Source organism: Bacillus rossius, chromosome 1 (genome assembly GCF_032445375.1).
Source record: "Bacillus rossius redtenbacheri isolate Brsri chromosome 1, Brsri_v3, whole genome shotgun sequence".
In the NCBI taxonomy this organism is placed as follows: domain Eukaryota; kingdom Metazoa; phylum Arthropoda; class Insecta; order Phasmatodea; family Bacillidae; genus Bacillus; species Bacillus rossius.
In genome coordinates, this window is record NC_086330.1 from 14,822,138 (window position 1) to 14,836,943 (window position 14,806).

The 14,806-nt window shown below is 35.7% G+C and overlaps 1 protein-coding gene across 4 annotated transcripts in view; it reads right to left on the bottom strand.

Moving 5' to 3' along the window:
- LOC134532663 (MFS-type transporter SLC18B1-like) overlaps positions 1-14,806 on the bottom strand; it is a 106,059-nt gene that overhangs the window by 15,866 nt on the left and 75,387 nt on the right. For all 4 annotated transcript variants that reach the window (XM_063369342.1, XM_063369360.1, XM_063369352.1 and 1 more), the window contains exons 6-10: positions 13,803-13,871; positions 10,693-10,840; positions 8,893-9,008; positions 6,891-7,084; positions 2,818-2,913 (exon numbers count right to left, since the gene is read on the bottom strand). In XM_063369342.1, coding sequence (XP_063225412.1) covers positions 2,818-2,913; positions 6,891-7,084; positions 8,893-9,008; positions 10,693-10,840; positions 13,803-13,871 — 623 coding nt within the window. The remainder of the gene's footprint in view (positions 1-2,817; positions 2,914-6,890; positions 7,085-8,892; positions 9,009-10,692; positions 10,841-13,802; positions 13,872-14,806) is intronic.

The following is a 14,806-nucleotide window of genomic DNA, read 5'->3' on the forward strand; positions in this document are numbered from 1 at the left end:
TCATCAAAGTCAAATTCCTTTTCTGTGAATGTGATATGCTTGTTTGTACAAAGAGGGCACCCTCTGGCTAGACATTCTTCACTAGTTTTCTCACATGTAAGAGCTTTTAACAAATCATCAATATTTCTTTCTTTAATAATTTCCAAGAAATATAGTTTTTGAACAAGAAGCTTCATGTTTTCGTGCTTAGCACAGAGGCACGTATTTCTCTCATGTACTTTCCTGGAAACAATCCAAGAAGGCTTGTATCTACAGAATGAACTATAGCTGATCCTGAAGTTCTCTGCCTGTAGAAACTTTGCATGCAGATTTTTTAATGTGTTGTTCAAATAGCGTTTCTGCTGTTGCTTCCCATTTCTTGAAACCACATCTTTTTTACCTGGGCATAAAGTAGAATTACCCTCATTTTCTAAAAAATCACGTACCTTACTCTTCATAAATTGAATACTTGCTTTCTTTTGCCTTTCATAAATTAATTCATGTGAATGCCTTTTGTTTGCAAGATGCAGTTTTAAGGGGAGAAAATGCTTAGTGTGAATCAGCATTCTATACTTTTTTTAAATTCTTCCAGAGATCACCTAGGTAAAAATTTGTTTCTCTCTTTCACTTTTTTTAATGCTATCAAATTTGCTTTCCAGTTCCTTTGTAATTACTTCTGCAAACACCAGTTTACGGCGAACATCAGGCACTTTTCTTCCGCGGAGATTTTTCTTCACTTTCGTATTTGGAGTCAATGTTGGAGTCTTTTCTTTCCCTTTCAGCAATCTCTGATACCTTTTCTTGTATTTGTGGTACTTTTTCATAAGGGCACTGTTTACTGCTTCCAATTTTTTAATTTGCCGGTAAGCTTTTGTTTTGTTTTGTCAAATTTGTTTTCTTCCCCCTTTCTTTGTGTGCTGACTCTTTCTCTTTCAGAATAGACGATGTGCATGGTATGTTTTCATTACCTTCTTGATTGACTCTTTCTGAATCACGCACATTTTGTGCATTTTCTTGTAAATATGCCTGCATTTCTTCTTCCTGTTTCTTCTTATATCTGTATTTTATAGTTGCCTACCTCCATTCTTTTCGTTTCTGTCTTTTCTGTCTTTCATTAAAATCAGCAAAAAGTTTCACCTTGCCGGTAACTTTTGCTTTCAAGTATATTTTGTGTTTCTTTTCTTGGAGAGCTTTGAGTTTTTCAGGGTCTTTTTTGAGCCTCTCTCCTTTTTTCACATTCTTTTTTTTCTTCTTCAATCTTTCTGCTGTACTCATTGCAGCTTTCTTTCTAGCCATACTACCAGTTAATCTGTAACCATATAAACATAGGAAACATACTCCGTAAATAGCATTCAAAACATAGTTTGGATTTTCAAATTGAAATGAATAAATCTAAATTTTAAGCATATATTTATGAATAAACTGCTTAAAAACCTCAAAGCAAAATATTTAACTTGATGTTTATAACTCAAGAGTTTTAGTGAAAATATATATAGTACCCTATCCAACTGTAAAAGAAAAATATTTCATTAGCATGGACTGGTGTCATTAGCATGGTCAGCAAGTTCAGAAATGCCCATGCCAATGACAATGAATTTGTCCATGCTAATGAAAATTTTTACTTTAACCTAACCTGACATTAATCTTTGAAGACCCATTAAACTTTTACTAAGCCATGAAGAAGTAAACATAGATAACAAACATACTGAACAAAAATATTTTTTAATAATTACTATTTATAGCAGTTACAACATCCATGCTAATGACAATCAATTTTCATACTCGCCATAAAAAGTCCACACAATATATGATAACATCAACTTAGGCTTGTAGTTCCCTCCAAAACCAAGTTAGTTCTGCCAACCTAATGGAAACTAAATATCCTTGTCAATAAAAGAATAACAACAAAACCTTTTTTTATCTTCCAAGAGCTTACAAACTTTGACCATGCTAATGACACAAAACACTAGGGACCAACTTTGATCCAAAGTACTCTGAGCATTTTCAAAACTAAAATAAAACTTATATTCAGAAATCAGTCAATAAAGTATACAATTTTCAAAAATCTGTAGATAAGTTTCAAACTTAAGCAATTTGGTTCACAAGTCAACCTACAGCTTTGTATACTGTGTCTTGGGACAGCCATGCTAATGACATTTTACAAGGTTTTTAATTTTTATTATTTTATATTTTGAAATAAATCTTGGAACACACACATGACTCATTTAGAGGTCATCTGTAGCTGTAAGTAAATAGATTAAAAGTAGTAGAACTGTCACTGGACTCTTAGCAATTCACTAGAGACCAATTATTTCCCGTAATCTGAGATTCACCCATATAAACCTTATTTAAATTAGCCTTAATGTCTGCAAACGATAAAATTAGTTAACTAAATTATTTTAAAATATGTGCGTTAAAAATAGTGGGCTTCAGGATTGTTCGGGTCACTGATTATTCATTGTATTACATTTTAAGAAAAGCCCAGCTTGAAGTGGTAACTCCGTCCACTAAAACATAAAACAATTTGGGGGAGATAAGGCAGGTTACATTTAGGTAACTTGTCTGGCGTCAAGAGAGCGAAGCACTGACGTCACACACATTGGCGCGGGATCCAAACGCACACGGGACACTGTAGCACACTGAGGGGGAGGAGGTGAGATGCAGCGGCCGGTGTTGATGGTTCACGTCGGGCTTAGGAGGGGCGTAGCCCCTGGTTGATGTCAAAATAATTCCCGCTGGAAGGGCCGATTACATTGGTCACGATTTCCACCATTTAGGCAGAGTGTCCGCTGATGAACTTAAGTTAGTATTTGACTGTACACGCTGCATTGTACTTACAAAGCCGACCGCAGGGAGTCTATGAAGCAAGGCACAAGTATGCAGCCAAATCCAATCCCGTGTACCACGAGTCCTAGTACAACCATCCACATGAGTCTGCAACACACATTGCACAACACAGAGTCAAGTCGCCTCTCAAAAAAACCATGAGTGAACAAAAAGGTTTTAATAAAATAAGCGTATAGTGGTCAATTTTTTAAATTCACATCTCATTCTCATTTTATTAGTTTGGGGAATATGGTAACTCAAAAAACTCATCTCATCTGTAGTAACAAAGCACTCGTGCAAGAGGTTAACACATTTTGTGAACAGAACAAAAACCATAAATATTTTGGTGATCTCAAAGTTCCTGCCCATTATAACATTTCCAATGGGTGTAAAACTAACACACAGGGCTTAAATAAATAATTATAATTCAACTACAGAAAAATAAATCATTATTACTAAGAGAAGCATACTTACCTGTTTGGAAAACAAATTATTTTGATTAACATACAATCTCATGGAAAAAAATATTCAATTAGCGCTGTTTGGATTAGCATTCTGTTTTTCTGGAACGAATTTGGGCGTTTCTTCGAGAAGCGGAATTACTGGAATAACATTCTGCTGGATTACTCAGTTTAAATAATGGTCCAGCTATTATGTTTAGGATTTTCCGTGGTTTCTATAAATTATTCCAAATACTGGAATGGTTCCTTCACAATAGGCCATGTGTTGGCTGATTACTATCTCACTGCAAAATGTTCGCTCGTTATGTTTGCATCAAATGATTAATGACTAATACTAATTTCTAGAAAATGAGTATGTAATTGTATATCACAAAACAATGTCTCTTCTATCAGTAAACCTTTGCTGATGCACCTTCAAACGAACTGGCCAAGTTACCAGCTCCTAAAGCATTAAGCATTCTACTCACTATGAAAATATTAGGCATTCAACCAGCTTAAAAAAACACTGAACATTGTCACATTATTAAATTCAACATTGAAACAACCTACGTACATTGTTTCATAATATTTACCTATTTTTAATACTGTATACACTCATAACCCTGCAGTATTTGAAAATCTAGATGTGTAACATAATTCTGTGTTATATTTGAACATAATGGATATTTAACTTTTTACATTATTAATATAATTTTTGTTGAGTTAACATCTTAGCTCTCTGTGTATGGAATCTGGTAGGAGTAATTTCATGAAAATGAAACGGAAGTCTACGAACGGAAATGTAACACAAAGATGACGGACCCACATGTAGCAACATATAGTGTAAAGTCTATAGTTAATTTCATAAACATTAAGGTACATACCCAACATTTGTCAAATGAAACTTTATGATAATGAAACTACCCCGGAATATATTTGGTAAACTAAAATAGTCATTGTAAAAAGTTATCTCAATTTTTAAAATACATAAAAAAACTGGGGCATTACAATAATTATAATACATATTCTCCTGCAATTTGCAAATGGACTCAGTAGCACAGAATAGAGCGCACGCTTGTTAACCTCATGGGATATGCTTCGATTTTTTAAGAACATTATATTATAATATAATATAATAATTATGTTGAATCAGCTCAATAATGTTGAGGTTTATTTCTTTGTTTGTTTGCAGTAATTATTTACAGATTTTTCGGTCATTTAAACAAAAAAATATACATACAAACATATACTTAGTGCTATATTATGTGTTTTATAATGTTTGAGGTCAATATTTTAGGTATGCCAGAGAAGTATAACTTGCAACATATGCGAGAACTTTGAAGTGTTAACTGTTTAATAATGGGCAGTATTTTAATCAAATTTCTTGTCGAAAAACAGGTACACAGCCGGGGTTAAGGAATTTTTTCAAATCTTTTTTTGCTTTTACAAGAGTCGTTTCCAATTGTTAAAAATATTTATTTGTTTCATGCTGCCATCTGCAGGTGATGGTGGTATGCAATGTTTACGATTCAGGCAGTGAATTCTAGCGGAGAAAGTAAGTGCGTGATTTGCATCTAGAAATGTTTTTGAAAAACAAACACGTATGTTATTGATCAATATGTTTATCACGCTTGGCATTATTTTCAAGAATTCTACTTTAAATTTTGTGTCCGAGTTTCGTAATATAAGTTTATTAGCAACATGAACAACATTAGTAGAGACCCCGAAAAATGGTGAAGCGCGAAATTCACGAAATAACGTGAAAATTTTATACTTTAAACGAATTTTGCGACTTTCCTTTGATTTTGACATAGTCGCGAAATTCACGAATTTTCGCGCGAAGTTCACATATTTTCGCGCGAAATTCACGATTTTTCGCACAAAATAATGTACTTATGTCGTAAGTTCTATTTATTTACGCCATCATAAACATAGGCGTGAAATAAACATAGACTGAAAGACTAGTGCCGTGATATTATCTTCGTTTTGACACGTTACTGAAATCCACGTATTTTTATTACTCTGTTTACAAGCAGTAAATATTGCCATCGCAAATGAAAACAAAATGTAAAAATTGTCAACAATCGATATGTGCGCACTACCAACATAACAAATTGACTCCACAGTTTTCGTGTTTTGAATAATGGTCGTTTCTGCCGCAAGGCGCACTGGTGTCGATTTTTCTAACCTAATTTAATCGCATCGAGCTAAGATGGCAGTCATTTTTGCGTGCACATTTCTATGAGTGTTTACAACTACCGTCCACATTTTGTAAGTTTTGTGATACAATTGAATTTGTGGCTAAGATGCCGAAAACTTCGACAATGTTTGATCGCAAAAGAGAGATAATATCGGATGATTTTATATTTTTGATCAGCGGGACAAAATTATAATGTGCAAGTTCTGCAACGTGCGGGTTGATTGTACACGCAAAGACACGTGCAAAAATCATGTGGCAAATTACACACACAAAACAAAACAAAAAAGACAATTATTTTGTCAAGCATTCTACCGTGTCTAAACAAATCTCGATAGGCGACAGCGTGAATAAAGCAAACAATCTTGAAAGTGCAGAAAACAAGAATTTTTTTTTCTGATTTTGTTAATATGATGCTGTAAGTTAACATTCCTTTGGAAAAAGCTGATCATCCAGCTATGGGGGAATGGTGTAACACCCATGTTGAAAGTTAGCCTTATTTATTTAGAAATGTTTTCCCCCTTTAATAAAAGTTCATAAGCATATGTAGGCCTACAATATTATCAATTAACTTACCTTTACTTCAAATAAATATGCAAGTACCTCAGATTAACAAACACATAAATAGGATGGATTGCATTGTGAAATGGTGAGCACACCACAATATATTTTTGACTGATTGATTGATGGTTTGACTCTGTAATCCAGCAGTACCTAATCTAGAAAAGGTTAGGTTTGGATAAGAATTGTTTTGAATAAATTAGCCCATTAATATTTTTCAGCGATAACCTTATAAATGCTTCCTATTTATAAGTATATTGTAAGTTATGTATACATTTTAGGTGCAGGGGATTTGCCATCATCAGCCAACACTCTTAGAGAAACTTATGTCCCAAAAATTGGCCAGGCAAATAAGGAAGCAGTAAGGTTATGAGGTTTTTTTTACACCGTCAATGGCATAATTTTTTCACAATTTTTTGGGGTCTACTGATTGCTTATTTTTACACCGATTTTTTGCACCGCTTGCTAATTTTTGCACCGGTTTTTTGCACCGCTTTTGTCATTTTTTTGCACTGCTTTTGTCATTTTTTTACACCGAAATGAGCCAGTTTTATTTACCATTTTCTGGGGTGCCTAAACATTAGACACATGAATTTGCACTTTACCAAGGTTAGATGATTGCACATCACTGGTCAGTACTGAAAATATGGCTCACTTATTTTTTTTAGCACATGTCTAAAATTATGCTTTAAACAAATATTACTTTTAAAAAAATTTATAAGCAAATCAAAGTGAAAGAAGCTTATCAAGAATGCAGCTGTATTGAGCTCTCTAATAATTCTAAAAGCCAACCATATTACCTAACTCTGACTAATAAAGGCATTATTTTTTAATGGTGCTGCCATGCTCAGTGACGACAGTGAAAGTGGGGAAACCCTCCAACCTACGTTTTCTTGATGGGCAGAGCCGGGAACGGCCCCACGAGGACGTAGCTGACGATGATGAGGAGACTGCCAACGGCGATGAACTTCTTGGGGTAGATCCTGGTGTCGCAGAGCCGGCCGATCACGGGCGCGGACAGCGTGTAGAGCGCGCCGCTGATCACCATGAACATGCCCGTCGCCAGCGCCGACAGCCCAAACTGCAAACACACGTGGGGAAATGTTCGAGCCACGGAAAATGGGATGCAATTCACATGCAACTTTGATTTCAGTACTCTTATTTTCAAGTTTTCAACCTCTCTTTCTTTCTCTGAGAGAAGTTATGGCAACTCACATCAATTCCTTAAAAACCACCACTCCTTAAAAATCTCTGTTTTACCAAGAGTTAAAGTACGTAAAATGCTTTTTGTACAATTTCACCCGTACTCTTTAAAAAAAAAAATATTCCAGTTTACATGTGACATAGAGTTCTCATGAATGTAGGTTCTCATGAATTCAGGTTATTGCCGCACAAAATTTAAGTGGCATCAAATAATTTTGTGTGAAATGTAAGGTTGTTGATCGTTCATGTTGCGATGGTATTAAGTATGAATCTATATCAATTTGTTTTCAAATGATATTAAAGTATGTTCGTGAGAAATAGCAGCTCCAGAACCTCATGGGGGAAGGCACTTGTGTTCAGAAAATAATGTTCCTCCTTTTTCTTTCCCTGAAAGATTCACTTAATCCTGTGTAAGTTGTGATTAGCGAGAAGGCTCAAGGAAAGGCATTGAAACCGCTTTCCTGGATGTACCAGTGTTAAAGAAGCAACTTTCCTTCTCACTTCCTCTACGCCTGAAAAAAAAATTCAGGTTATTGCCGCACAAAATTTACACAGTATGTCCATAAAAGAATGTCCCAATTATAAAATTTATTAGTATCGACTAAGTGTTTGTTTACGGTCACAATTAAAAAGTAATTCAAACAGTTACACATATGCACATACGCGAATACCTACTGCTTGTGATTTTCTCACATACATAATGGAAGAACGGCTCTTTCCCCAATTAGTAGAGGGTGAACCCGTAAACTTTATTTGGCAACAAGATGGAGCCCCTTCTCACTGGAATCTCTTTGTACGAGAGTGGTTGAACGTCTAAGTCCCTGACCGTTGGATTGGTCATAATGGTGAAGACGACAGGACTCATTTTTCGCTGGCCTCTATGTTCACCTGACATAACGCCATGCAATTTTTTTTTCCTTTGGGGCTTAATAAAAGATCGTGCCTACGTTCCGCCGCTACCTAATGATTTGCCAGAGTTGAGACACAGAATTGAAGAGGCTATCGCTTCCATTACTGTACCGGACTTGTTAACTGAAGTGTGGGAAGAATTGGACTTTAGGTTGGATGTGTGCCATATAATTAAAAGTGCAAATATTGAACATTTTTAAGAAAAACTAGGTTAGTTTACCTTCAATTTGATGTATGATTTGTTCTACATAGTCTAAATTAAACTGTTATAGTATATCATTGAAACTGGGATATTCTTTTATGGACCTACTGTATTTTTCACTATACCTAGTTTTATGTCTCCTAATTTAAAAATAATTTTTACAGAAATAAAAATGGCCCCTGGGTTAAAGATCCATTTCTTTGTAGCAAAATAAAGCCCTACTTTTTATAAAAAAAATTTAAAAAAAACTTTTCCTGCTCACTGTTTGGATCAGTGTGTTGCTAAATCATTCTGTTCAAACAAGGTAGCAACTAGCACTGGTTGGTGGGCGGGGCTACACTATTGCTGTTGGTTTATAAACTGTTACGTACATACGTATCAGAGCATGAGTCATGATCATGCTGTTATATATACTAAGTGACCGATCGCCTGAGAGGCTGAATTCACCCCTTCCTTCGCTTGTTTACCTTTGGATCGTAAATTTCACTAGGGGTAATAATGTTGTTTTCCGGGAAACAAACCGGAAAAAACATTACCGTCTGGACCAGCCACTTGAGGAGCCGGACCGAGGTTACCTGTCTGAGGTGCGGCTCCAGCGTGGCGGAGTAGAAGCCGATGCTGAGAGCGGCCGCGGTCGTGCAGAACGTATCGAGCGCGACCGATGGCACCTTCATCAAGGACAGCAGGCTACCTGCAAGCAGTCCTCGTTCAAGTTCGCAATGACAGACTCGATGACAGAAGGAAAAGAAGCCACAGCACATACAGACATATCCTATGGATTGCAGGCTTTTCTGGCCGTTGTCTGAAGTTACTTGGTTCTGGGTTATGGCCATGCTAAAGGCAAAGATTTGACCGACAATTCAGTCGACTTTGCGACTGCAAGATCGTCCGAAACATTGGACAAATCTTTGACTATCGGCGCGGCTAGAATCCAGAAGCCAAGCAACTTTAAAATTTATCACTAACGTCTAGAGGCAAAAGAGGACTTTGCGGATTCATTCCGTAGCAATGTAGCCTTGAAGCCTGTGTGCATCTGTTACTTTAATGATTTGAGTACAGTTATTGTGTGACATTCCCTGAACGACACTAAAACATTCAGATTCCACGCATGCATTATTACATGAACACTGCTTGAAACCACTTCTCGTCCAACTGGTGGTATGCACCATTGTGCTTGGACGCCCAAAAAAGGAGCTGAAGTGTAGTGTTTGCATCATGGGAACCATTTTAAATTACCTTATTTTGTGTGACTGAATTTAACAACCAAATATCTAAGTCACCCTTTTTGACAATCAACAGGCATGGTCGAGCACTATTTTCGTAATGGTTTGGGCGTTGTAGTATCGAGGCCGTAGCCATGATTTTGTGAAGGAGAGGGATCCATATAACCATTATTATGAGAAATTTTTCTTTATAACTGAATTCTAAAAGAAAATTATTACATTAAAATCCTAGGAAATAGTAGACTTTTATAACTCTGTTGTTTACACTTACAAATTTAAGTAATGATTTTGCTTGAGAATGGTAAACTGAACATTCTACAAATAGGTTTTTATTTAATGGCTTTTAATACTTTGTTCACAAGTCAATCGTCTGATTAATTTGTTAACACGAGCCATTATTACAAAATTAATAATGTTGTTTAATACATGTAACACACATGTCAGTTTGTATGAAGACATGCTTACATAACACTTATACAAACAGAAATTAAATAGAGACTACTGGGAAACACAATTCCTGTATTCTATGAATGAGGCATGTCTGTCTGTAAGGGTGTTGGAAATACATTATTGCAGCCCACTAAGGATTACAGTAATCCCTTTTTAAGCATATGTATGGGGTTGTTTCATCTCTAGACTGTCTTAGCTTGTTTTTTGTTCTTTTAAATCCTGGAAGGGAGGGGTTCGGACCCAATAGACCTCCCCCCTGCTACATCCCTGGCAGTACGGCGACGGTGGAGTAAAATGTGACTTCAACTACATCACAGCTTGCCGTTTACTGGCAATTCCTAGCTCCGTGTAAAAACCTAGCCCAAAATATGGAAAGCCTCTGAACTTGGTATCGGACAATGTCTAGGGCATTCTGGTTAGGCTGAACACATTTTCATTCTTGCAGTGTGTTTTCTTCTGTTCAAGAAGGCATTAAAAAATGAAACTATTAGCGCTGCTCATTTGAAACAGGCACACGGCAGATTAAGCATCAATTTAATTTTGTGCAGTTGTTGAACGGAACAACCGCCGAAAGTCAGTTGTAACCCGCTTAACGGAAAGTATGCCAAGGTGCAGGTACGCTGATTTCCGAGTGACACCATGCCTGGCTACTAAGTTGCTGAAAACTTAGCAGAGGCAAGTAAGATAAAATTGTGTACGTACCTTTCTTCCCGGTGCGAGTGTTGCGGCCAGATATTGGCGCATCTGTGCTCCTCCGCCCCTTAACCCTCGGCATTATGAAAAATATAAATGCACTGTCTAGCAGCAACGCCCCACCAAGCACCATGAACGGCAGCACAAAGCCACCCAGCTGGAACACACAAAGAAATAATTACATTACAAAACACTGGTGTTTGAAACATCTACATTCAAGACAGGTGTAAACAACTATCAACTCCAAAAATGCACTGTCACGTATGACAGTATAGTTCCCACATCGTCAGTTCCCACATCGTCAAAAGTAACACATTGCTTACAAACGCACCATACCCAATATTAAATTTTGAATAATACATTGAGACAAGATTAGATGGTGAATTGCAATAAAACCAAAATAACACCAAAAAGAATGTCAAAAAATGCATAAGATCAAAATGCAAGCTAATTTATCATATAGCACCGAGATGCAAGTTATAGCATGGAATTAAGTAGCATTTAAACAAAACTTAATTCAACATAAAAAAAAGTATACTTTTAATGTTTGATATTCAAGAAATGCCATTATTTTTGGACAAAAAAGTTGTACCAAAGTGCATGGATCAGAAAAATTAATTTTATTAATTTTTTGTGCATCTCTTATTTAATCACTTTTAAACCACAAATGCTCACTAATCTATTTTTATTTTTCTGAATGTATCTTTTATAATAATTTATTACAAATTAATTTATCATAAAAAAAAATTACCATTATTTTGGTGAAGTATTGACGTCGACCAGGGCTACGCCCTCCCTGAGCCCGATGTGCCTCACCTCATTGCCGACCCCCTCTCCTCCCACCGACACCCTCTGTTACAAGCCTCCCGCCAACAAGTGCGTGTGTGCGTGTGTGCGTGTGTCCGGTCGCACTGCGCGAACCCTTTCGGCGCCCACCCTAACTGGAGCAGTGGAGAATGTATGTTTTTTAAATAATGTAATTCTTAAATATCTGTAATATGTCACCCTTAAATCTTAATTAACTTGCAATTTTTAAAAGGTTTAAATAGTTATGTTTAACTGTCTTTAATATTAATGTACCAACGGTAAGTTCAGCACTTCCTGCGGCCATGACACCCGGCAGTCTCTTCCGTTTGCCGTGCGGGGTAGGACGCACCTCAGCACCTCGTCGACTTCAACTTTTGCTTGTAACCGATCAGTTAACATCCGCCATCGTAAATATTTTTTAAACCTTTTTTAATCACCCCAGCGGCAGACTGTTTAACTTAATTAATTAAAGCTCCCCCCCGGAATATTTTTAGATTAATCGGCGGACTTATACTTTTGGGGCCGGGCCACGCGGTGTCCTGGTCAGCAAGAAACCTGGACTATGTGCTGTTTTCTGTGTGCGTCTTGACTGTACGTGTCGGTGCCAATAAAGCTCAATATTCACTAGACTCGTTGCACTTAATTCTCGACCACGAGTTTCCCAGCACAGAGACGGAGGTGTGTGGGGCGCCTCAAGACCCCACGAGCAGTAACATAGCGTGCCCGCCGCTGAGAGCGGGCCGGTGAGTGTTAGCTGGGGGGGGGGAGTCGAGCCCTCGCTCCACATGGGTCACGTCACGGCCCTGGGACTGAGTCTGTAGCCGGGTCCACCTGCCCATCCACGTGGTGGCACCCAAGGTATAAACGTACGCCGATTTGAAAAACCCCCTACCAACAATATTACAAAACAGCGTTTATAAAAATAAAAACAATATCACCGAAATCCTCTGTTTTAAAACAAAATTGGGCTAACTTGATGTAAGCTTTTGGACATACGCCATTGCAAAACAATGTTTAGCAATGGCGTATATCCAAAAGCTAACATCTAGTCACAAATCTAGGCACAAATCTTTCAAAGATAATAAAATTGGATTAAAAATAATACCACAAAATCTTAATAATATAAGATGTAAATCAAATATGTTGACAGTTATTCTATGATTTTTTTCTCACAAAACATTTTTTAAAAATGCTATGAATAAATTTTACAGAATTTAAAATTTTAAAATACATGAGCCAGATTTTTGCATACTTGTATGATTGATAACAGTGACAATTCATGTGTACTTATCAGTCACAGCGCTACAAAATAATTTGACGATATGATACAAGAAAATTCGATGGAAAACAGTAGAAGAAAAAACTCATTTGCAGAAACAGTGGAGAATTTATTACGTTCAATAAAACACAATATTTCATGAAAGTAATAATCAAAATGTTAAAAAATCTTCTCTCTCATGAAGTCAGCTTTCCCCTACCTTTAGAATATTTTTTCCTTACCCAACTGGTTGCTACACTGCCTGCTAGTGCATAAATCGGAAAGACTGAGAAATTTTAACAGCTAAGGAATAATATATGGTGTTTACCCAAAATGTTAACAATTCTGTTTAAATTTTTTCTAACATTGAAAAAATACAAGGAATGTGAATTATTGTTTATAACTACATAATTAAGTAGAACTTAAAATTCCAATTTTTTAACTACAGTACAGCTTTTATTTGAATTAATATAACAGTGTTGGAAAGTGTTGACCTTTTTACTATAGTTCTAACTAGAAAATGGCATTATGAAATTTAAATGCAATGTTAGATATAATGTACACTAAACAAATAATATAAATACTAACGCATTCTTCCGTATAAAACTGTTTGCAAGAGAAGCGCAAAACTTTACGCTATGGGAACCTCGAAGTACAAAAGTGGCTTGCAATCAACTAGATTTTTCTATTATTGGAAATTTCATTCTTACTGCTAAAACCCCTCATTGAAAACATTAAAGTAACAGAAAAAAAAGCTACACAAAGCTCTTAATATGCAGAATAATTATCACTTCATAAAACTTTCCTTGCTAAATAAGGCATTAAGAAATCCCTAATTTTAATCTACAGAAAATCTGAAGCAGAAAGCTTCGAAGGTTAGAATGAAAAGTACAAAACAAGAATTCAAAATTTTTGTTCAGAACTCCAAGCAATTACAATCTGAGAGTGATTTGAAACACAATAATTATAAATGTGTTTACATTTATACATGAATACTATAGCATTTATGGTAGAATTAGTAACTGAACATGACATTGATGATTGGGCTACTTACACCGTAAATTGCTCCTCCAATCAACGGTCCCGCAATGAATCCTAAACCGTAAAATACTTCCATGGTTGCCTGACAAAAAAAAAATAACACAACTTAACACTGCATATCCTTAACAAAAATATACACATAATACACAGCTGTAATTTATTTCACATATAAACATTTTTAACATGCTTTTATTAGCTTCATTTACATTATTACACAATACATGATATTTAAAAACTTATTTTTCAAAAATATGCTTATTTTTTTAATTTGATTTTTCTTTTGCAATCATAAACCGGCAGGTCATAATTAGAGACAAGATTCTATGGTGGATTGTGATAAAACCGAAACAACATTGAAAAGCATGTTAAAACACATTAAAACCGAAATGCAAGTTATATCATGGAATAAAGTAATTAAGTATGTAACATAATTCAAGTCATAAAAAAAGTATTCTTTTAATGTTTGAACTCAAGGAATGTCATTATTTTTGGACAAAAAATTGTACTAATGTGCATGGATCAGAAAAATTAATTTAATTTGTTTTATTTTGCATCTCTTATTGAATCACTTTTAAACCACAAATGCTCTTTTATTTTTATTGTTTTGAATGTATCTGTTCTAGACCCATTTTGTACAAATTATTTTATTGTAAAAATGCAGCGTACATATTTTATAATATTACAAAATATTGTTTATAAAAATAAAAACAATAACACTGAAATCCTCTATTTTATAAAGAAAATTGAATTAAAAATATGAACCATAAAATCTTGTCTCTAGTCAAAATTACACATGAATATTTTGGCACTTTTGCACTCCCATAAGTTATGCTAATTGTGCAAGCAGTCTTCCCATAGAGCCCTTGAAGACATTATACACGACAGATGGTAATCAAATGTAACATTGCAGTGATCCTAGGCAAATACAAAGATGTTAAATAATTATTTCATGGAACTGGGAAAATAAAGCTACTTGGAACTGACACACGTAACGCGGGAGGAACAAAACTTTAAAGG